At 37.0% G+C, this 24,918-nt stretch overlaps 2 protein-coding genes across 4 annotated transcripts in view; one reads left to right on the forward strand and one right to left on the reverse strand.

Moving 5' to 3' along the window:
• Positions 1-3,634, reverse strand: part of GSTCD (glutathione S-transferase C-terminal domain containing) — a 131,548-nt gene extending 127,914 nt beyond the window's left edge. Inside the window, exon 1 of the mRNA XM_019416459.2 lies at positions 3,524-3,634. The gene's annotated coding sequence lies outside the window, so the exon portion shown is untranslated. The remainder of the gene's footprint in view (positions 1-3,523) is intronic.
• Positions 3,635-3,789: 155 nt separating this feature from the next.
• INTS12 (integrator complex subunit 12) overlaps positions 3,790-24,918 on the forward strand; it is a 35,206-nt gene continuing 14,077 nt past the window's right edge. For 2 of the 3 annotated variants that reach the window (XM_019416524.2, XM_019416518.2), the window contains exons 1-6: positions 3,790-3,896; positions 12,267-12,431; positions 16,225-16,377; positions 17,900-18,087; positions 19,784-19,943; positions 24,409-24,555. In XM_019416524.2, coding sequence (XP_019272069.1) covers positions 12,276-12,431; positions 16,225-16,377; positions 17,900-18,087; positions 19,784-19,943; positions 24,409-24,555 — 804 coding nt within the window. In that variant the 5' untranslated portion in view covers positions 3,790-3,896; positions 12,267-12,275. Of the gene's footprint in view, positions 3,965-12,266; positions 12,432-16,224; positions 16,378-17,899; positions 18,088-19,783; positions 19,944-24,408; positions 24,556-24,918 lie in introns of all 3 variants that reach the window. The other variant, XM_019416535.2, reaches the window with a different exon arrangement.

A 24,918-nucleotide genomic window follows, 5' to 3' on the forward strand; every position in this document is an offset into this window, starting at 1 on the left:
GCCAGGAATGCTCCACTGGAGAATTTTTTTTGTGTCTGCTATTCCTTAGGCCTAGTTTGCTCCTTCACTTCATTGAGGTGTCTGAATATTAATTCAAGAACAGACCTTCCCTGACAACCTGAATTGAAAAAGGACTCCCATTACCTCCTAGCCCCTTATCCTTTTCCTTTTTTTAATTTAATTTTTTTAGAGAGAGCAAGCTAGCGCCTGAGTTGGGGAGAGGGGCAGAGGGACAGCAAGAGAATCTTAAGCAGGCTCCATGCTCAGCACAGACCCAACACGTGGGGCTCAGTCATGAGATCGAGAGGCTTGATCTCAGGACCCTAAGATCATGACCTAAAGCCAAAATCAAGAGTTAGGACACTCAACAGAGCCACCCAGGTGCCCCCTTTTTTTTTTGCTTTATAGCACTTATTACCTGACCTTCTATCTCCAATGCTTATCAGTACTCAAACTTTAGTTTAAGAAATGAATGAATGTACATAAATGAGTATCAGTAATCGTTGTAATGACAATGCTATTAAGAACTTTAGTCTTGGTACATGAGCCTCATTCTTCTTGACACCATTAAATCGAAATGAAGAAACAAGAGGACCTCGGTGAGCTGAATTGGAATAAGTGTAACTAGAATCCATCCAAACTTATAGTTTTTGTGTGTACTGCTACTCAGTCAAGAGAGCTAGGAGCTGAAATGGATTCTATACACTTAATAAGTAGAATATTTATACACCAAGAAATATAAAGTAATGGATAAGAGCCTAGACTCTCTGGAGGTGACTAACGGGGTTCAAATCCTGGTTCTGATATTTAATAGCAATATAACTTTTCTGTGCCTTTGCTTCCTCATTTATAAAATGGGGGCAATAACATCAGATTTACCATATAGTGTGCTGTGAGAACCTAACAATGCCTATCACATTAGTAAGCCTGTAAATAAATACCAGCTATTATTATTCATTTGTAATTTATCTCAAAATTTCTTATCCACTGATACTATTAAAAAACAAATTTTGACTGGCAATCCACAAATTATACTTTATACTTCCAAACTTCTCAAGAAAGGTAAGGGATTTTTATTGAAGTTTCCCCTCCCCCACCCTCCCATAAAAAATCTGTTACTGAGGCTGAAAGCCACAAAGTCACAAAATGGTTGAATGCGTAATACCCTAACTTGCATGTTAACTGTTTATATTGTACAAAATAAATAGTTCACCACAGTTTACAGGTATGAAATTACAAATTCAATTTTCTTAAAGATTAAAATTTAAACCCTTTTAATTCCTTACTACATCAAATGTTCAACATTATGAATATTAGAGCTTAGCTTGTGTTTTATGCATTTCACAAAATAACACAATTTGGTTGCAAATCCTACCCCATTTTCTTACTATCTATATGTATAAAAAAGCTTGCTCATATAGGGTTAGACAGCAGCTAATTACCTTAGATACTAAAGGTTAAAAAAGGAAAGAAAAAACCCAAGCTGCTTCAGTCCTCATTACATTATGTACCATGGGGATACATATAGTTAAGTCCTAGAGGACAAAGTTCAATAATTAAAATTAGCTGTTTTGTTATCTGGGTAAGAAGTGCAGAAAAACTGTTTAAAAGTAAAAAAGCTTACTGTAACTTTAGCCATAAGGGAAGTATGTCAGCTCTCTGGTGAATCAGGGAATCATCTTCTGCTACAGAATCATAATGCTTGCAGCTATGTCTGACCTCATAATTAATGGAGATCACAGCATAAAATGCAAGCCTGAGGTGCTTTGGGTGACTCAGTCGGTTGAGCGTCTGACTTCAGGTCAGGTCATGATCTCACAGTTCGTGGGTTCGAGCCCAGCATAGGGCTATGTGCTGACAGCTCAGAACCTGGAGACTGCTTCAGATTCTGAGTCTCACTCTCCCTCTCTGCCCTTCCCCGACTTGTGTTCTCTCTTTCTCTCTCAAAAAATAAATAAGTAAACATCAAAACAAACAAACAAACAAAAAAGCCAGCAAGCCTGAAATAAAATTACTGAATCCCCACAGCAAACAATATCTAGGCTTGTTATGATCTAAATGGTTTTAAAACCTTGTATTCTAAGTACTAATCATAACAGGATTCAGTGGGCTACTTTAAATACCTGAAGATAAAAACTTACACTAAGGAATTGTGTATACTACAGATGTTTTAGTTGACTGGTCTATAGAATTTGTTAAGTTTCAAGGTCTGCTAAATTGTTCCTATTATAGAAAGGCTGATTGGATACTCAGTACTTGTTCTTATTTCAAATCAAGGGTAATAACCAAAGCTACATACTAAACACAGGGTTGTTGTTTTTAAACCGTGACAGGCCCACTATTACAGAAGTTCAAGTTTGAGCTTTGCTTAAAGCAGGTAAACATGTAGAAGTGTAAAAAAATAAATAGAAGAACTGATAAAGCAATTCTCAAATCTCATTGATTTCTTCTCAGACTTATTTTTAAAGTTAGACCTTTTAAAATGTCTTCAGGTATAACTCAAACATAATTTCACATGAGTATGCTTAAAGCAATCCTCTTAGTAAACTCCCCACCAGGCATTTAAAAAACAAAACAAAAAAAAAAACTCACATAGCTTAAAGTTTGATTTATTAAATATGACAGCAAATCATTCGGTTGTATTTACAACAAAGAATTTATTTTCACAATATTTAAATGACCATGTTTACAATTGCCACGTCACTAACTCGTGCCAGCTTTTTTTCTCCTTTAATACTGTTTCTATAGATAAGCTTGGAAAAGCAGTATTTTGTTAAATCATTAATTTAGCACAAGATATACTATTAAATGCTGGAATTTCCTTGACATTCAAGAATTTATAACAAGAAATGGAATCCTGGGATTAAGAATAAAAGGAAAAAGACAAGGCACCTAATCTCAAACCAGGTAGAGTTGGATGGGAAGTACGGGCGTTTCTAAAGCCAAAGCAATTTCCGTGCCAGTTAAACTCAAACTTTCCACACAGAAGTTTAAAACCGAACTGAAACAGTTTTGCTAGGGTAACAGAAACAAATCCCGCCCCCCCCCCCCCCCCAAGCAAATCCTTTGGAGCAACTGTTAGGCAGTATTCACATACAACTTCTTTCTCCAACCAGGAAGGCATGGAATGGAAAACAAAGTGTCAAAGAGAAAAAAAAAGTTACAGCCTGCCAAAAGGTCTTAAAACTACACTTCGCAGCAAAAGGCAAACGACTCCACAGACTGCTGCAAACAGAAGCTGCTCCATTCCCCCATCAGCAGAGGAAGCCACGAGGACCGGAAATTTTGCCCTGGGAAATCTGAGAAGGGGCCCGGAGCCTCCACCAGCACCCTCAGAAGCTGTGGCTGTCAAAGAGGTTGAGGGACCCCAGCACTGGAGAGACATCGGACACTAATTCCACGCCCTTGCCCTTCCCACCACCTCCTCTCCATCCCGCATCGTCAGCCCAGTCGCCTCCGGATGCAAAGAGTAGTCAGGGGGATCGGGGGACTGCGAAGCCGGCGGCCTGAGCGCCCTCTTTACCTGGTCGCAGAGGCGCGGCCAGGCACGGAGGGTGAGCGTGTCAGCGACACGAGCCGCCTGCGCCTTCCCGCCCCGCGCGAGCCAGGTTTCCGAGGCCGCTTCTGCGAGTCTTCGCCCAAGAGGCCACTGGCTGCCAGAGAGGCCAGGGGAGAAACAACAGGCACAGTGTCTTGGAAACAGCCCTGCCGGCCGTCATTCATAATCCGGCGGACCGGAAACCGGGGGTAACGTCACTTCCTTCCGTCGCACAGCCAAAAAGTTTCCCTCCTCACACTGCTGCAGGAACCTTTTTTTCCCCCTCCTCGGAGCCGGCTAGTTCCGGGACCGGTTCGGAAGGAGCCTCCGGGAACGGACGGAGTAGCGGGGCGGAGCGGTGAGTTGTGACGAGCTACCCGGCTCCCAGCCGCCTCTGGGAGGCTCGAGACCTCCGCGAGGGGCGAGGTGTGAGAGTAGTTCCGTGGAGTCTTAGTTTCCTCGCTCTTTAGGGGGAAACTTCGTAATTTGCGGGCGGTCGCGTGCCCCAGGCTGACCGCTCTCTCCCTTCGGTGAGGGCTGTGCTTCCTCCGAGTCTGTTGCGGGTTCGCCTATTTAGGGCACGGCCCCAGGGACTAGGTCTCCAGAACCCCGTCTCGGACCTTCCTCGGAAGGTTTTGGCGACTTCTCTATGCAGCTCCCTCTTTCCGCCTCCCCCCTTCCTCCGGCTCCCTCAAAGACCTTCCCTCCGTGCTAGGCCTTCGGTGTGTCATGCTTTGATCAAAGGCTTGAGATTCTTTTTTCTGAGTGTCCGCTGTCGCTTTTCAGCTAGTCCGTCACTTGGTTGGTTTGGAATCGTGGTCTTTCCGCTTTCCCTGCATTTCCAGACGTGTCCCTAAGATATCAGTATAACTCAAGGCCAAGAATTCAGTAGAGGAATGAAACGGACAGCATCTTTAAAAAGATTTTTAGTAGAAGGTTGCAAGAGCCTCCAAAGACATAAAGGGCAAAGCCGTTTAGGAGATGGCAACCCTAATATTGCACTCGGTGTGAATAAGTTCAGTTTCCTTTATCTTGTGCACATGCAGATGATCAACTTTGGATGTGTGTGTGTGTGTGTGTGTGTGTGTGTGTGTGTGTGTGTGTGTTTGTTTAAGATTGGCATGTAGGGTAAGAAATGAATATCCAATTTGGGTTGGAGAGATAACAGACGCCCTAGAAAATGACATTTAAACAAAACCTAGTTCATTCATTCAATAAATATTTTTGAGAGTCTAAGTTTCAAACTATGTTAACTGCATAAGACCCTGCCCTTATGGAGTTACAGTCTAACGGGATTAATGAATTTAAGCCAGGTAAAGGAGTAGGAAGAAAGTATTGCAGGTAGGAACACTGTACAGGTCTCTAGTCAAGACCGAGGTGGTTTTGTTTATTTTGCTTTTGCTTTTTTGATGCTTGTGGGGCTTAGGGGGTTAGGTGCATGGAAGATGGATTTGAGTTTCTTGTTGCTCTTTTTCTAAAGGGACTTCGTAAGTGGTTAGAATTGTGTAGAAGGAGAGAAAAGACCATTACACTTTACTTTGATCCCTAATAATTCTATAGCCATTATTTTTGGTACTTTGCAAAGTAGCAAAGTGATAGGCAAAAAGATAAATGTAGACTCTCCCTCATAAGGTACTCAGAGGTTTATAGGGAATATAACACTTATGGGGGAAAAAAGAGTATGATTCAAGGTAGAAAGTCCTAGTACCATGAGAAAGCACTACTAGATATCCTAGGAGGGAGAGATTATTAGTATTTGGGGTGGAGAAGGACATACCAGCTGAGAATAGAGTCCTCGTGAGAAGTAATATTTGAACATAGAATTTGGACATCTAAAAATAGGTAAAAAGCTTCCCAGACAGAAAAAGTGAGTAGAGGTGTCAAGGCCAGCTAATGGCGCTACTGTAAAGAGAATCTGTATATGAAGATTTAAAGTTTTTGTGCCAGTTAATGAATTGTCTTTTATAAATGGTAGGCCAAGAGATTAGGCTTTATTTTGAAGGCAGTAGGGAGTTTTAATTTTTGAAGAAGAAAAATAAGAAGGAAAGGAAAATATGTTTCAGGAACATTAATATGTGATTTAGGCCTCAGACCAGATTAACAGAAAGTTGTGTCGTTCATTGAAAAACGTGCAGGACAAGGAACTTTTGGAGGAAGGTATTCATAATACCGATTTTAGTCATAACTAAATTGGGCAACCAGGTAGACATACCTACTCAGCAATTGGAAATGTGGGATTTGAGTTTAAGTGAGATCGGAGTGGTGAAAAATGTGAAACCATCTGCCTAAAGATGACAGTTAAATTAAAAACATGATAAATAGAAGATAACCCAGGAAGAAAGTGGAAGCAGAACTAAAAAAGATAGATGAGAACAGATACTTGGGCAATACCAAGAGTGACAGGGCTGAAAAGATGAACCAGAGTAAGAGTAGCCAGAGATAGATAGAAGAGAAGAACCAGAAAAGTTAAGCGTAATCGAAATCACGGAGGAGAAAGTTTTTGAAAGAGGAAATGAATACTGTGTATTCACTTGGCCAGCATTTAATGAATACCCACTACCTGCCAGGTACTCTGCTAGGCACACAGTTAACAGCAGCGGGTAAGATCAATCCTGTGCTCATCCTCAGGGAATTTACATTCTAGTGAGAAAGACTGTTTACATAATTAACAGTATAGTAACTATTCCAAACTTCCAGGATGTTTGGGAACAGAATAACAGTAAGACTTCTTATTTTATTTGGGAAGTGTGGGGAAAAAAAATACTGAGATGTGAAGGATGAATAAGATGGGTATGGGACACTTTCTACTGATGTGCTGAGGTGAGAGCGTATGATATGTTGAAAGACTTAAACTAAATTATGTGACTACAACAGCGAGTGAGGAGTGGGAATAGTCTGAGATACTAGATGGTATTTAATGAGTGTGTACTCTGTGCCAGGTACTCTTGTAACTATTTTACATGTACTACCAGATCATGTAGGGCATTAGAGACCTCGTTAAGGATCTCGTTCTTTAACCTTTGGACAGCAAGAAGTGCAAAGGGCATTTTAACCCAGTGAATAATACAGGAAGGTATAGAGAGGGACAAGAGTGATTGTGGGGAGACTGATCAAGCTAATATGGTAGGCCAGATAATAGGTGGTGATAGCTTGGTCTAGGGTGGTGGTAGCAAGGATTGAAAAAAGTAGATGAATTTGAGGTATATTTAGGAAGTTTGGCGACTGAACACAAGGGTGTAGGGTGAGGGTTCAGGAAGTAGGAGGAGTAGCTGATACTCAGGTTCTGGCTGGAGCAGTGGGATTAAGTATCATTTGAGAGAGGGAATGCTAGAAGATCTGGTTGGGAGACAGAAGAAGAGGTTATGAGTGGCTCTGTTAGGGACATGTTGAATAGGAGGCACCAGTGAGATACCCATTTAAAGCTGGCATTTGGATCTTGGAAGAGATAGATGGGCCAGAGAGATAAGTTTATAATCCGTGGCAAAAGAGTATATATCAGATTGTCTAGCACAGTAATTCTCAAGCTTTTAGAGTGGATCAGAATCACTTTGAAGGCTTAATACAGATTTCTGGGCCCGGAGTTTTTTCTTCAGTTGGTCTCATGGTAGAGACCAAGAGTTTGCATTTCTAACAGGCTCCCAGGTAATGCCTGTGCTTCTGATCCAGATGTCACATTTTGAGAGAAAGGTGTAGAGTGAGACAAGAAGAGACCCAGAACTCACTTAAGTTGAAGTGGAATAGGAACCTACAAAAAGGCTAAGAAAGAAGTAGGAGGAAAAAAACAAGATCTGTTTACCTAAAGCTATGAATACGGTGGTGAGAACATTTTCATGGACGGAATGGTGGGGCAAATGCCAAATTGCAGGATTAAATGCAGCATAAGTAGAAGAATGAAAAAAGGGAGTATAGAATGAGGATGACTTTCTGAAGGAAGTTTTGCTGTGAAATGAGGAAGACCGGATAGAAGAGGCTTGAATATATTTAAATGTAAATGAAAAGATGCCAGTAGAAAGAAAGAGAGAGAGGGTGATGGAGAGGACATAGTAAATAATCCGTAGTTCAGGGTCCAGATGGGGAAGGAAAAGGTAGAATCCAGTTACAGGTAGCATTACATGGAGAGCCACCTCTTCATTTATCAGGTGGGAAAAAGGAAAGGATGGGTGCAGGTAAGTTTGTAGATGTAGTGGCAGGATGTTGATTTAGTTTCTCTCTGACAGCTTTTGTCTTCTCTGTGAAATTGGTGAAGACATCTACTGAGATACTGTAGCAGTTTCAAGGAAAATGGAGAAAGTGTAACTGATCTTGGCAGAAAGTAGGGAAGTGAGTTGAGGAGAGAAGCATGATAGGATTGCTAAATTGTATTGAGTGCCTAGATGAGATTGGTGACTCTACAGATGCAGAGTATGTATTCCTCTCAGCTGCATTTAAGAGTTTGGGTGCAGGCAGGGAGAAGGTAAATAACAGGATGGATGGCTAGAAAGTAGATGAAATTATAGGACTATAGAACACAGGTGTTTAGAGAAGAGAGTCTTTGAAAGGCTGGACCATGAAATATAGGACAGGAAGTAAAATGACATACTGTAGGGGCGTCTGGGTGGCTCTGTTGGTTAAGAGTCCAACTTTGTCTCAGGTCATGATCTCACAGTTCGTGGGTTTGAGCCCTGCGTTGGGCTCTGTGCTGACAGCGCAGAGCCTGGAGCCTGCTATGAGTTCTCTGTCTCCCTCTTTCTCTCCCCCTCTGCCACTCATGCTCTGTCCTCTGTCTCAAAAATAAAGAAGCATTAAAAAAATTTTTTAATGACATACTGCAGATAAATCTAGATGGATAGAAAGAGGTGGGAAAAAGAGGTCACTGTTTAGTGGGAATTTCTGTGCTATATGCATTTGCCATAGATGATTCCTATCATGAGCTAAGAATTCTCACTGAGGATTAGAATTCTAAAAAACAAGTCCTAGGTGTGTATATATATATAAATAGATATATACAGATATAGATACATGAAAGAAACTTAATGCTTTAAATGTAGAATTAATTTAAAATCTAGGTGTTGCTTTAAAAAAAAGAATGTCAGAAAATTAGTAATTACTACTTTAAAAAATGTCAATAACCTAGGAATGGGATAGTAGTGGTATTGGTGGGAGTGAATTCTTAGCTCTAATCCTCAGTAAGAATGATATATGGCTCTTTTCCAGTCTGTTTTGGTCATGGATTTTGGAATATACAGGGAAGGAACTATATAAAAGTTAACATAATTTGGTACAACTCCAGGAAAATATTTTTGGTTATAATAATAAAGGAGATAAATTGAGAAATTAGTTGCTGACCTCTTTAAGGACTTCAGTAGCTGAAAAATAAATTTTACTATGTGTGCATTTGTCCGTAAGAAAGGAGAAGTAATAGAAACTAGAGAAAGCAATATAAAAGGGTGAGGAGGGGCACCTGGGTGGTTTAGTCGGTTGAGCATCCAACTCTTGATTTCAGCTCAGGTCATGATCTCACTGTTTTGTGGGTTTGAGTCCTGCACCCTGCTCTGTGCTGATGGTGCAAAGCCTGCTTGGGATTCTCTCTCTCTTCCTCTCTCTCTCTGCCTCTACCCGACTTGCACTGTCTCTGTCTCTGTCTCTCTCAAAATAAATAAATAAACGGTAAAAAAAAAAAAAAAGTGAGGAAAAGTAAGAGAGAAAACTAAAATATATAGGATAAAACATGTAACTGAGTGTTTTATTTTAGGCCCAAATACTGTTTTCTGTTTGATGTGGGAAAGAAGTTGAGGCAAGGAGGTGCCAATAAGGAGAAAGCAGAGGGAACTAAGAAACTGGAGGCCTCTATAAATTCAAAATGCAGGTGGAATGCAAGGAAAGAAATGGGGGACAGGGGGAGGAGGCAAAATAAAGGAAGGTTGACCTGGTACCTTGAAGAGGTTCCTTAGTGAAAACAGTGGAAGAGATATAAAGATACAAGATTATAGTCAAAAAAAGGAGAATAATTGTGGCTACTTTCAGGCTTTGGTGGCTGAAGATGAAGCTCTTTGGGATTGAAGATCTAAGTAAACTAGGAAGCTGGAGAAGATCATCAATATAGATGCTAAAATTGCCAGAGACGACAGTGGGGAGAAGTAAGAAGATGAGCCTAGTGCAGATGTTCCATACCTTAGCAACCAGGAAGGTATAGGTATAGATTTCAAGGGAAGATGTTGATAAATGGTGGCCATGGAATGTTTCTCCAAAAGCAGCTATATGGAATAAGATCTCTTTAGACCTCTTTGCTCTTTGAGTAGGAAGTCGAAGGAGTACCACTTGGGAGACCATGGTAAAAAGGAGATGTAGTGGGGGAAATAGTAAAGGTAAAGAGATGCAAGGAGTGCTTGAAAAACAAGGTAGAAAATATAGGGGAATATATAGATAATGAGTAGGGACTAGAAGATTATGGGCAGCCAGCAATGAGGTTATTGTGGAGGGAGGGAAGGGCTTAGCTGAATGAAAGTACTGGAAGGCCTTTCTACGGAAAGGTAGTTTGTACTTTAAGCAGCCTTGATGTATACATAATAGGGAAAGGAAAACTAGCAGTTGCTGGATAGACTAAAGCATTGGCCTCCAAACTTGTCTCATCATTCCCTGAGGATGAAATTGAGCACACTTCATTATATGTGTTATCAATTATATGTCTACACTGCTATCATTCTGTGTATTAATAGCGTATTTTTAATAAAAAATTAAAAATAGAAATTCTTATATTTTTTCCCTATATTCCACTATTAAGACCTTTGAGACATGTTAGTAATTTAGGGCATGGGTACAAAGCCTATTCAGTTTTATCACTGCAGGATAATATAAAAAGAACGGATTCCAAGGTTCCAGTTGGAATGTTGGGGTTGATGACATGACTTCTGTAGTCTTATAAGCTAGGCACTGACTCTTGTCACCTAATCTGTAACGCAAACCTTTTGTCTGTGATTATGGAAATACGTAACAGTAAATACCTTGCTTCTGGTTTCCAGCATAGAAATTTCAAGGAATTGTTTTTCTAGTATATTGGAAGGATTCTTCTCCATATTAGCCCTTTGGTCAGCACCTCATAAAACAGATTGTTCTGGATAAGTAAATGCTGTGCTTTTTAACTATAAAAAGTTTGGTCAATAAAAAGGTTAGGCCATATTCCCCTTGAGCACTCAGGAGGAATGGCAGGTTTACTCTTTTCATCATGGACATTTTAATGAGGAGCTATTCTCCAGAAAATATGTATAGTAATCAGCCTATACCATGAGTAAATTTAAAAAAAACCTTTCTGTACCTATCATCTACATAGATGATGTATGTAATAATATAGTCTTAAGTGACAGATTGCTTCTCAGTTTTCATTAAATTACTAATACAACTGTTTGAGGTAGATAATTGTCCTTTTAGTATTGGCTTTGGGATTCATGGATGATTCAGGTGTTTCATTAGAGTATGGAATTTGACAATAATTTTGAGGCTATCAGAAAGGTATCTAATACCGTCTTGAAAACTAAAAAAAAAAAAAAAAGCCTGTAGGTGTGGGGGTGTGTTTCCTGTCAAAGTTGGAAAGGGATTGGGGAGAAGTAGATGGGGAAGGAACAAACAAAATTCATCTTTAGTCTGAACTTTCATATGCCAAGATTCAACCTACAGCAAGGTTTAATGGCTTTATAAACCCCTGAAAATGAGAGATTACTGTGGAATTGCTGATAGATCTTTAACTCTAACAGTACATGTGTGTTGCATTATTACATTATTAACCTCAAGGATAGAAGACAGTTTCAAGCCCTAGAATATTGATCAAAGGATTGAACACAAAGTATACATTTTTATTTTAATAATTCCTTGCCTGGGGTAATATTTGAAAAAGTGACACAAGAATTAGAACCGCATGATAGCATTGGTATTAGCTGAAAACAAAATTTTTTAATGTTTTGGAATTTCATAAGCCTTTGATGTACATCTTCACTGTATTTTAAGCTAATGACACAGAGCATTATCACAGGCCCTATGGGAGAGATTTTATATTATGTATATAAATTATATTATGTATATATAATTTTTTGGTAGTAACTATGGCACCATTCCTCAGAGACCTTGCTTTTTAAAAGTAGGTTAATGCATGAGATACCACAATCTAAATGTAGTCCAATAGATTATCTTAGTATGTTTTCTGAGGCATTCAAGAATGGAGTTGAGGACTAAGGAGATTTAAAAATAGGTAGTTGAGGTTAAAGTTGCAGCAATGACCTTTAGCTCATCACCTGATGTTTCCTTTAACCATTGTTCTCCTGCCATGCCTCGCCGCCTCAAATCTTTTTTTTTTTTTTTTTTTTTTTTTGGTAATGGAAATAAGGTTTGAGAGAAGAAATTTTGACATATGGTAAACCTGACCTAAACACATCAAGTTCCTGTACACTGAACTGTAAGTGTATATTTTAAAACCCTGAGGAAGGTGCTCTGTGGCAGGGAGGAGCTTATCTGCATTTCAAATTCAGGATTTGAATTTGAATTCAGGGTCTGGTTACACACAACACTGATAAGGTTCTTGCTTCAGGGGAAACGAAGTTGGTAGGAATAACAAGGAAATTTACTTTTCTTCTGATGTTTCAGATTTTGTATAATGGGCACAGTATTACCTATTATAAATAAAAGAACCTGATAGATAAACTTTAACATAGATAATTGCTCATTGTCTCTAAATTAATCCCCCCTTTCTTATTTTCTTCAGGTGTTTGCAATGGCTGCTGCTGTGAACTTGGAACTTGATCCTATTTTTTTGAAAGCACTTGGCTTCTTACATTCAAAAAGTAAAGATTCTGCAGAAAAGCTAAAGGCACTACTTGATGAATCTTTGGCTCGGGGCATTGATTCAAGTTACCGTCCATCTCAAAAGGTACCTGCAAGAATTAAAAGCTTGCGGGGAGTTTTGTAAGGCCTGCAGTAGAACAGTGTTAATATTTAGATCATCTTAAAACAGTCTCCCTGCCAAAATAATCTTTCATGGTGGCATGAAGAAATTATATTCTTTAGTGTTCTATTCTTCCTTCATGTTTTCAGAGAACTTTTACTCGACATGGAAAAGTTAGCTGGGTGTGAGGGATACTCTGTTCTACTTTATGTGTAGGGAAACCTACTTATTTATGGTTTAATTTCTAATTGTTTCTCATACCCAAAAAATTTTAAGCTACTGGATGAAACCGTGACTTGTAATTATTCTCTAATGTTTTAATGTTTAATGAAGTAAAAGGACAAAGTGCAATGAAGTAGATTGAATATGGATAGGATACTTTAAGGGGAAAAGGAGGTATATGGATAAATTATGACAACTATGTGGCTCCAACTTTGATGACAAAGCAGCCAAACAACTTTATGTGAAAAGATTATACATTTTGGAACCAGACAAACCTGTTTTGAATCCCAGTTTGCCTCTTACTAGTTGTGTAGTGATAGTGTATCTTGAACATTTATTGTGTTTCAGGTATTTTTCTGCTTGGTGTGTGTGTATAATTAATTTTAATTGTGATAATCTTTTGAAATAGGTGTTATTTATTTTCATTTAAAAATAAGGAAACCAAGGTACACAGTAACTTCATTTCCCCCAGCCTCTATTTCTTCATTAGTAGAATGGAGGTAATAAGGATTACCTTGCAAAATTGTGAAAATTAAATGAGATAAAGCATGTAAGCCACCTAGTACAGTATCTACCCGGTACATAATAGGCTCTTAGTGAATGGCAGCATTTATTATATTTGTAATACCTGAGACATTCTTTCAAACCTTTCCAAAGCTCTAGAGCCCTGAAACTCCAAAGTCATCCAGGTCTTTGGACCCAGATAACAAGATGAGAAAAGGAAGACAGGATTACATCACTAGCTCAGTCTAACCCACAATCTCAAATTAAAGACAGGCCCAAGTCCCAGACTCAGTGCCCAACACTAGCTCTAGTATTCTCAAGCCTTTTTATTGCCCTTTGAATAGTAGCGCCATTGTGTCCTCATTTCTTCTACCATTCTCATTCTGGTAAATTCAGTGAGTTCAAACTTGCCAAATTATACAGCTCTACAAAACACACTAGTAAGTTCATTCTGCTCTGAATGTTGATAATATCCCAATAGGTAAAACCTATTATTACTAAAGAAGCAGTACTGTATTTTGAGATTCTCAAACAGAAATTCATCTATTAAAGTACATGAAAAATTTGTTTTGATTAAAAAGCCTCCTGCCCTTAGATTTCTAACTAGAGTTACTTCTTATTGATCAGTTTAGAGAAAATACTGTCTGGTATTTAAAAACCATAGATTCATTTCATTGTAGCCTTCAGCTGCCATTTACATCTCTAGAGAGAGAATCACCTGGAGGCAGTGGTATGCTTATAAACATTGACAGCTGGCTCTCCAAGTGTAATTGCAACATAAAAATCAGTTGATATCTTCATTTACATCATTCAGTAAGTCCTATGTGAAGTAATGAACTTAGATGGGACCCAGTCAGTTAAATGTCTGACTCAGGATTTCAGCCCAGGTCTTGATCTCCTTGTTCGTCAGTTCTAGCCCCATGTTGGGGTTTTCTTTCTCCCTCTCTCTGCCCCTCCCCCTCTTGCTCCTAACCTCTCTCAAAATAAACTTAAAAAAAAAAAAAAAAACTTAGAACTTAACTCCTCCGCCAATGACTTATAACTTTTTTGCTGAACTAGATAATAGTTTTCAAATGCCTACAAGATTATGTTTTTCGTTTTTTTATGTTACACTTTTAAATTAATCTGCATTGCTAACATTTTTTCCATCACTTTCCTAAGTCTACATGAATGGTCACCAAACTTTCTGTAAAGTATCAAATAGTAAATATTTTAGGCTTTGTGGGCCACATGGTCTCTGGCACAACAATCTAATTCTGCCATGGTCGCATGCAAGTGCCACAGATAATACATAAAATGAATGAGTATTGCTGTGTTCTAATGTAACGTTATTTATAAAAAACAGGCAATAGGCCAGATTTGGCCTCCAGGCCTCAGTTTGCCAACACCTCCTCTAGACAGCACAATAAATCAAGTGCAACTACCAAGAAATCGAAAGCCCCATTCTTTATCCCTTCCCCATTTCTTCCTCCTTGGAGGTTGCTACTGTTCTGAATCTAATGTATATCGTTCCTATTTGTATTTTTCTACATTTATCTGCTGTCTCAAAAAAGTAGACTGCACTCAGATGTGCTAGTTTTATTTAGAATGGTAGGAAATGCCCTCCTTTTTTGAAGGGCGATTCCAAGAGGTATCTTATACATAAACTTTTTATACTATTAGTAATACATAGCAAGTGTAAATATCTGCAAAGTGGTAATATAAGAACAAGGATTGGAAGCATAAAACAGTAAGAAGACAAGTCAGGGGTGCCTGGGTAGCTCAGTCCATTAAGCATCCGACTTCGGCTCAGGTTATGATCTCGTGTTTCATGTGTTCAAGTCCCACATCAGGCTCTGTGCTGACAGCTCATAGCCTGCAGCCTGCTTTGTGGATTCTGTCTCCCTGTCTGCCCCTCCCCTGCTCGTACTCTGTCTCTCTCTCTCTCTCAAAAACTAATCAAATGTTAAAAAGAAAAAAAAAATTTTTAAATAAAAAAAAAGACAAGCCAGAGACTGGGTGAAAATATTTGTAAATTATGTGTCTGATGAAGGACTTGTATCCAGAACCTATAGAGAACTTTTTAGAGTCATTAATAAAACAAACAACTCCATTTTTTAAAAAGGACAAAACATTTTAATAAAAACTTCTAAACAAAATAACGTATGGTAGACAAGCACTTGAAAAACTATTCAACATCATTAGACATTAGGTAAATGGAAATTGAATCCATAGTAATACACTACTATATACCTATTAGAATGTCTAAAAGTAAAAAGAGGATGTGTTGATGAGGATGTGAAGGAACTAAGACTCTCATATACAACTGGTGGAAATGGAAAATGGCATAACACTTTGGAAAATGGTTTGGCAGTTTTTTAAAAAGTTAAACATACACCTCATATAATCCAGCCATTTCACTCCTAGACATTAATTGTGGAGAAATGGAAGTAAATATCCATATAAAGGTTTGTACATGAATGGTCATAATAACGTTATTTGTAATAGCCCCAAACTATAAACAAGTATCCACCAATGGATAAATGGATAAACAAGTGGTATATCCATTCAGTAGAATATTACTCAGCAATATATAAGGAATGAACTATTGATATACTGCACAATATGAATCAATATCAAAATAAGTAGACTGAGTGAAAGAAGCCAGAAAAAGGAGTACACACTGTATGATTCTGTTCATATAAATTTCTAGGAAATGTAAATTAATTTGTAGTTCCAGAAAGCATTGTTGCCTGAGGATGGGGGGACATAGTTTCTCTAGGATGTATGCCTCTAAGAGTAATTATAGTGGGCCACAAGGAAACTTTGGGGGATGATGAATATGTTTATTATGTTGATTGTAGTGCTGGTTTCACATGAAACTTAGCAAATTTTATACTTTAATAGATGCGGTTTGTGTATCAATTATTTCTCAATAAATCTGTTTAAAGAAATGGATGTTACATTGGCCAAACACGATAATTTTTAACTGAAAATCGTTTACATCTGTGGTCTACTTTCTACAATTGGTTAGAACAGTTGATTATAGGTATCTTTTTATTTCATCTCTTAGGATGTGGAGCCACCCAAAATTTCAAGTGCAAAAGCTATTTCTGTTAAGCAAGAGCCCAAAACATCCTCCAGTCTTCCTTCTGGCAATAATAATGGCAAAGTCCTCACAACTGAAAAAGTAAAGAAGGAAGCTGAAAAGAGACCAGCTGATAAAGTAAGAATTTAATCTAGTTTTTAAAAAAGGAAATCAATTGTGCTTATAAGCAGGAACAATTCTTTGGTGTTCACTTCTTTTATATAATAGCAGGTAAAAGTACACAATAATTACCCAGTAAACATATTTGGATAATTATAGATGTCGGTTTTTTGAAAAATCAGTAAAACTTAGAAACTGTTTTTTTTAACCATTTATTGAAGTCATTGGCAACACGCGGTTGAGCCCTAGGCGATGTGCTAATTTCAAGTATAAACTTTAATCCATAACTTAAATATTAAATATTCTAAATGGAACAGTTGCTGAGAAGAAAAGATAGGAAGGAATAAGTGACTAAATGTGAAATTTGTTACAAGATGATGTGTACCTTAACAGAGCTACAAATAAGTCTTGGATTGCCTATTTTGAATGATTTTTGCACATAGTCAATTATTGAGATTTTAGCACTTCGTAAAAAATACATTAAAAAAATCTTTAGTAATCCCTGCCCTTAAAGTGGAGTATATTAGTCCCAAATGTTTTCATACTTGTGATAAATATTGGCTATTCGTAAACTATATTGTTTTCTGTGCTTTTAAATTTATATAAATGGTATCATACTGTACATGTATATCTTTTGGCAACTTTTTCATCACTCAGAAATGTGCTTTTGAAATTCATCTGTGTTGATACATGAAGATCTATTTCTTTCAGCTACCATGTAACATTTATTCAGTAAGTAAATCAGTTTATCCATTTCCCTACTGATGAGGAGTTAGTTTATTTCTCTTTTTTTTCTAGTACAATGGCACTTCAGTGAGCTGCTTTAAAGATAAATTCTTTGTGCACATGGTGATAGTTTCTATAGGATGCATATCCGTAAATGGATGTAATAGGATAGGCACCTCTTCAACATTACTAGACATTGCCAATTACTATCCAAAGTGCATGTACTAAATTTATATTCTCACGAATAAAGTATAAGAATTGCAAATTCTCCATGTCTTCCCAGACTTTTTAATTGTTGCCAATCTGACAGATACATCTATAACATTTATATCTTAAAGAGAGGAGCCAGAATTTGCTTTGAAGTAAATATGGCAATATCTGGATAACTGGTAGATAGTTTGCTATTTACTTCTTTTCAATATGTTTTAAATATTGGTAGTTTATAATTTAAAATATTTAAAATAAAAACTACCCTTAAAAATAGCCTTGTTAGTGCTGTGGCTTCTCAGGGCATATAAGTAAATCCATTGAGCTTCCAAAATTCTTTAATGGATAAAAGAATAAAAAGACAAATACAGTTACATGCTAAAATGTTCTGATTTTTATTTCTACCTTGCTGGTTTCTTTTAATGTATTGATGATGAATTTATTATAAGTCTTCTACAGATCTTTAGTGTTTATATCTGCCCCTAACTATCTATGTCAAAATATCTATCAAGTGGACTTGATCATTGTGCAGTGTCTATCTTATCCATCTCTCAGTGATTTAAAGTTTATTCTAACATGTTACTTACTAATTGGGTGCTTTTTATAGATGAAATCAGACATCACTGAAGGAGTTGATATTCCAAAGAAACCTAGATTGGAGAAACCAGAGACACGGTCCTCTCCTATTACTGTCCAAACTAGCAAGGATTTAGCTATGGCTGACCTTTCCAGTTTTGAGGAGACCAGTGCTGATGATTTTGCCATGGAGATGGGATTGGCCTGTGTTGTTTGTAGGTAAGTTTTCACAGGTTCTTTTGTTTTCATGAAGAACAAAGAAAAAGAAAACAAAATCAGACCAATTGTTGGGTGGGTTTTTTTTGTTTTTATTATTTGGTGGTGGGTAGTAGATAGATGAGTAAATTATTCTCTGTGAACTGCCCCATATAACAATTTAACATCTTGAAAACTATTAAATATTTTATCTTTCTTACTGTGGCATCTTTAATCTATTATGTCATAGCAGCATTTTCTGCATTCTTGGGTTCTAGAGGGAAACCAATTATTGTGTTATTCTTTAGTGATGAAGAGTATTTAGCAGAGTCAATTATTTCTGTTCTTTTTAAGAAGTCTGTGTTGCTTTATTTTTCCTTCTGAATTGTTGATAGTACTTATAAAATAGGCTGTTATACATCATTTTCTAAACACCATAAAATCATTTCCTAGAAATAATGGAAAAGAAGTAAATGAATCACGTAGATTATTCTGAGTGTTGTTTTAAAACATGGATACATAATTATAAAAACATGAATAATTTTGCTTATTAGGAGATGCACTGTAGAAATCTGAATAACTGAATTTGAAACTCCTTGATGCAAAGGGCTATATTTTTAATTGTTAATGGTTTTTACTGCCTAGCACAACAAAAGATTACCATCTTTGTTGCTGTTTTCTTCATGAAAATGTTAGATTCTGGTGCATTGGAACTGAGTAAATAACTAAGTTTTTGTGAGCCTTGTAGAGAATGAGTTAATGTATTTCTGAATAGAAACATTTGTTACAGCTTCATTGTTTTCACATATATTTATTTCAAACTTCATCTACCATAAAGTTTATCACTTTTAAATAAGAAATAAATGGTATAGTAATAATGGAAAGAGAACTAGTAACTGTAACCTTCCATTTGGAGAGTTCTTATGATAGTCTAAGTCTGTGGTGAGTGCTTTTTGAGCTGTTGGAATTCATATATATATATATGTATTTGTGTATATATATACATATACATATATATATATTTAAGTATTTTGAGAGAGAGAGGGGGGGAGGGACAGAGAGAAGGTGAGAGAGAATTCCAAGCAGGGTCCACACTGTCAGCGCAGACCCTGACACAGGACTTGATATGACAAACCACAAGAACATGACTTGAACCAAAATCAAGAGTCAGCCACCCAGGCGCCCTAGAATTTATATTTTATTGATACACGTCCTATTCAGCTGATAACACATGTATTTATTGAACACCCATATTTGCACAGCAATATACTAAACACTGTAGATAATTGGGTCCTATTTCCACCTTTATATATAAGTCAATTTAAATATATAGACAACTTATTTTTAATGAACTTGTATGTTAATGAAGAAGAAAGAACAGCATGTAGGTAACAAATATAAAGGAATATAATAGAAGTATAGAGAAAATATTATGAGACTGTTGGACAACTAGCCAAAGTCTACTTTCTGGGAAAAAGAAAAAAATTACAATGCGAAATGGCAAAGAGAATATAGCCAAATTCAGTTACTGAGGCACCTTGTGTTCATAGTTGAGCACAAGCTTTAAAAACTCTAACATGTGCAGGCTACATGTTAGAGCTTATTATTTTCTTGTTTGGTGTTCACCTTCTTTAATATATCACATTTACAAAATCAACCCTAAAATGGCTTTAAATTGTTGCATTCAAATAAGTGCAGTGTTTAATGGCTATTTTCTTAGGCAAATGACGGTGGCATCTGGAAATCAATTAGTAGAATGTCAGGAGTGCCATAATCTCTACCACCAAGACTGCCATAAGCCTCAGGTGACAGACAAGGAAGTGAATGACCCTCGCCTTGTGTGGTATTGTGCCCGATGTACCAGACAAATGAAAAGAATGGTAAGAATCTTTTTTTTCTCTATTTTAAATGGTCTCTGTCATTTTTTTGCTGATAATTGCTTTTCAAAATAAACATTTGAACCTTTAAGTTAGTTGAAAAAAAAATTACAAATACTGATTATTTAAATGTTTGTATGTATAGTGTATATGTATGATTTATGTATCTATGCCTAACCTCTTAGACCATGTTATATCCATTTTTCTCTGTTCAGCTTTTAGCTTATTCTATTATAGATAAACAAGGTTAGAGACTCACAAAATATTAATGTTTGTTACTGGTATGTCAGTGTATTTACAAACATTTAGAAATACTACAAAGCACTGTGGGAAATGGTGAGATATAAAGCCCTGGTCTTTGGTGAGTCTGGTAAGGACATTTTGAAAATGTCTGTTCCTGAGTGGCTGAAACCATCAAACTCACAAGCTGTTTACAGAGACATTATTTGTATATGCATCTGTGTCTTTCCATGTGTGTTTCTCTATTCTTCTGTCTTTTCCTTCTCATTGTCTTTGAGTGACCATTTATCTCATTTTCCCAATGTACTTTCATTTTCTACTGCTCACTAACATAACTGCCTTTAACATCATACTGAAATGCGTTTCCATTTGTTATATTGGATAACATTGTAACTTTTATTCATTTAAAAAATAGATAAGTGAACTTAATTTTCCTTTAAAGAAATCCAGTGACTTATTTGCTTCTCCTCTTCTTCCTTCCCTTAGAGTAGGGATTCTTGATAGAAGAATTTTCATGTCTGTTAACCAAATAAATTTCTACATAGACTTTTCTGGTCAAATGTATCTTTTTTAAAGTTAGGAATATTTAGTTAAAAGTAAAAATTCAGGATACCTATTTTACTTTTCAGTCAGTTAAATCAGAAATAGGAAATGTTTGGGGCACCTGGGTGGTTCAGTCGGTTGAGTGGCTGACTTTGGCTCAGGTCATGATCTCGCAGTTTGTGGGTTCAAATCCTGCGTCAGGCTCTGTGCTCACAGCTTGGAGCCTGGAGCCTGCTTCAGATTCTGTGTCTCCCTCTCTCTGACCCTCACCACTCAGCTCTGCCTTTTTCTCTGTCTCAAAAAATAAACATTAAATATATATATAATATGAAATGTTGTTATTTCCTATTAATCTCACTAGTATGTATACTTTCAGTTTGTAACAGGGATTTTCTGTGACAAGGTATAATTTTTCTTAGTCTGATTTTTATTTAGTTTATTGTTTAAACTAGTCTTCCAGGACCTCAACCAAATGATTATGGGTGAGCAATATAGTGCATTCCAGGGCACTGACAGAAGTAGTCACTAAGAATTGATAATAGTAAAAATAAATAATTTGTGACCATAATGTCTTTCTTTAGTACACTTTCAAAGGTTTTTTTTACTGTTACTCTATTGTAAAGTTTCAAGTAAGTAAACACTACTCTCAAAGTATTTTCTCCTCCATTTTATATGACTTAGTTTGCACCAAATGTATGTTTATGGTTCTGACCCTGTTTCTGGAATGAACTTCGGCAGCTGACCCGATATCCTACAGTAACTTTAACATCTTTAAAATTGAAATTGTTTTCTTCTCCACTCAGTTTTTCCCCCAGTTGCCTGAATGAGAAAACATTATCCTTGATGCCTCTCTTAATTCCATATTACTTTGTTCACCAAATTTGCTGGTTCTTCCTCTTATCCATTTCTTGACTCTGTTCATTTTGCCCATTATTACCTTGTTCCACAAATCCCTCACTTCTTGTCTGTTGCTTTAGCCTCTTAAGGAGGCTTCTCGCTTCCTTTCAGTCCACTTTATTCACTTCAGTTAAAACAATTAGAATTATTCTTCTAAAGTACTTATCTAATTTTATCTACTTAAATACACCCAATGGCTCTCAATTACTTATATAATGAGATTATACACATTAGGGGGAATTTACAGACCTTCTCTCTTTGACCCAAGTCTGTCTTTGTATTCCTTTCTCCCACCACTTCACCGTATACACCCGTACACTCTGGCCATGCCAGACTAAGTGTATCATTCCCTGATTATGTGGTGAGCTTTCCTGTTCCCTTCTCCTCTTTTCTTCATCTCAGGTATCCTTTATTCTTTATCTGCTTTACAAATTAAATGTGTAATTAATTTGATCAGTAAGACCATGTCTCATTCATTGGCATAGCACCAGAGCAGAGCTCAGGACTAGACATGTGCTACATTCTGTTGTTCTCAGTTTAAGGTATGTAAAATGGAGGAAATGTGGGTTAGTACCAGAAATAGTAAGTTTAGTCCATATGTCCAACGGTTAAAGTACTGAATGGAGAGCCATAACTAATGTTAAAACATGATTGGAATTCACTAAGAATAGACTTGGAGAAATACCAAAAGCCATGATCTGAAGTGAGCCTAAAGATCAGGATCCAGTAAACACAAAATAATGAGAGAAAGGAATTTGGAAATAGTGTGGGTGCTACACCTAGTCATTCTAACTATAATTGCTTTCAGTGAGGTTCCGATACGTGCATTGGTTATTGCTCCAAGGAATTTTAGAGATACTATAAATAGCATCTTATATCCCCATTCTCCTCACACTAATTTCTCCAACTAGGGCAGGTTCCGCAGTACACATTATTATAGGAAGACCTAGTTAAGAATGTTGTGATAGTGTGTGGCAGGCTCCAAGATCGTTCTTCAGTTCTATAATGTTCTCTTTACCACGTAATGGGTTTTGCCCTAGTGCTATGTTGGAGATTCATATGACTTACTGAATTGGTTTTCAATCTAGGGTAGTAACACACCTACTCAGCAGCATTTAGCAATACGTGGTATTTTTGATTGCTGCCATACTGGCAATTATTGTCCTGAGTGGGGAATTTCATACATTCTGCAATGTGTGAAGCAGTCACCCAATGAAAAATTATAGTACCTTGTTGAACAGCACCAAGTCAGTGATAATATCCTATTTCCCAAAACTAGTATTTACCATCAAAGGACCAAGGGCTTTGGGTGTTTCTTACTCAACTTCTAAGATGGCTAGGTGATATAGAGGAGCCAGAAGATCCAAACATGATCTTCTATGTAGAGGCCTTTTCTTGGCTGCATTATAATGAATCTTCATCTGCTAATGCATACAAGTTAGGTCAGTCTTCAGAGTTTAACCTCTGGAAGATGTGGGTTGAAGGAAATGTAAGCATGAAAGCCATGGTTATGGAACCATGTATTTTTTTATTTACTCTGAGGGCTGCATTCTCATAACATGCTTTTGTAATAGAGGATAATATGGCCCTTCTTTACTGCTAGTTGAGATATTTTACCACAGGTAGTCTTCTAGCATCCTTAATAATATTCTTGATCTGAATGTTGCTTTATAAGTGATGTTTGAAAGTAGGTACACTTTCATATGGAAAGCATGTAATATTAAAAAATGGGATGAACTGAAACTTAAGGATCAAAATCATGGTAAAGTAAACCATAACACGAGAAGATTACACAAGAATGCTCAGACAAAACAGGCTGCATTCCAATTTCCAGAAATGGGAACGGACTATTTATAAATTTCCTGATACAGTCCCACATGATCTTCTTAGGATTGTCAAAGACAGTGGACTGGCTCGGAGCATCTTTCCCCATCCAGGATGCATGGGTTCTTCCAGATTCAGTTGTCTAATTAACTATGACTGTCAGCAGTCAACATGTGCCGGACACTGTACTAGACTCTTACATAACATAAATCATCTTCATAACCCACTTTATTTGGAAGAGAATGTAATAAACTACCAAGTTACAAAAAAAAAAAAGGAAAAAATCAATTATTGGTCAAAATAAAACCAAAAATGCTTATAAAGGGATGGGGAGTATAGATTCATCTTTGATAACATAGAAAGTTGTATTTGTGAACTTTCTCAAAGAGTTTAATATGCTTAGTTCTGCAGTGTGGAAAAACTTCAGAAAGATACTTATTTATCAACAATAGTTCTTTATCCACATTCTGTATTTTCTGTATTTAAAACTGCATAATTGATCCAAAGTACCTTTCAACTGACCCTCAGTTACTTAGAGACATGTATCTGAATATCAAGAAAAACACTCTTCTAAGTCTTATTGACCAACTATAATAGATAAATACCCTTCATTACAAGTGAAGCTAACTGGTTACAAATAGTTTGTGATTTTCTTTTTTTAAAGAGACAATTTGTTTTGCCTTGTTAAAATGGTATTTAATCAGCCCTCATCTGCATGATTTCTAAAGCTTAATATTATCTTTACTGTTTAGAAATGAATAAAATATATAAAACCATTCATAGGATGATGATAAAAAATAATTTGTCCAAGAATCTGTATTTTCAGTGTCACCACAATATTTTGTAAATGTTCAACTATACTTTCATTCAATGAGGAGTCCTGTGACAGATTTTTAGTCTTTTTTGTGTGTGTGTGCATTCAGTTAATATTTTGTATCTAATTTAATCCACCGATTTTTTACAGGCTCAAAAAACTCAGAAACCACCCCAGAAACCAGCCCCCACAGTTGTTTCTGTAGCTCCAGCTGTCAAAGATCCATTGGTTAAGAAACCAGAAACTAAACTCAAACAAGAGACAACTTTTCTAGCATTTAAGAGAACAGAGGTCAAGGTACAGTACATTCCATTTTTTTCTAAGATTGGATTTTAATTTAATTGACTAAAAAATACTTACTTGAGGAACGCCTGGGTGGCTCAGTTGGCTGAGCATCCGTCTTCGGCTCAGATCATGATCTCAGGGTTTATGGGTTCGAGCCCTGCGTCAGGCTCTGTGCTGACAGCTCAGAGCCTGGCGCTCCTTCAGATTCTGTGTCTCCCTCTCCCTTTACCCTTCCCCCGCTCTCTGTCTCTGTCTCTCTCTCTCTCTCTCTCTCTCTCTCTCAGAAATAAACAGTTGGAAAAAAAAAATCCAACATGAAATCGTTTTATGGCAAATAAGTTAAGGCCTTGGCTGTCATGTTGATTCTGATTTAAA

The sequence above is a fragment of the Panthera pardus genome, unplaced genomic scaffold (genome assembly GCF_024362965.1).
Source record: "Panthera pardus isolate Hobbes unplaced genomic scaffold, ASM2436296v1 HiC_scaffold_13, whole genome shotgun sequence".
NCBI lineage: Eukaryota > Metazoa > Chordata > Mammalia > Carnivora > Felidae > Panthera > Panthera pardus.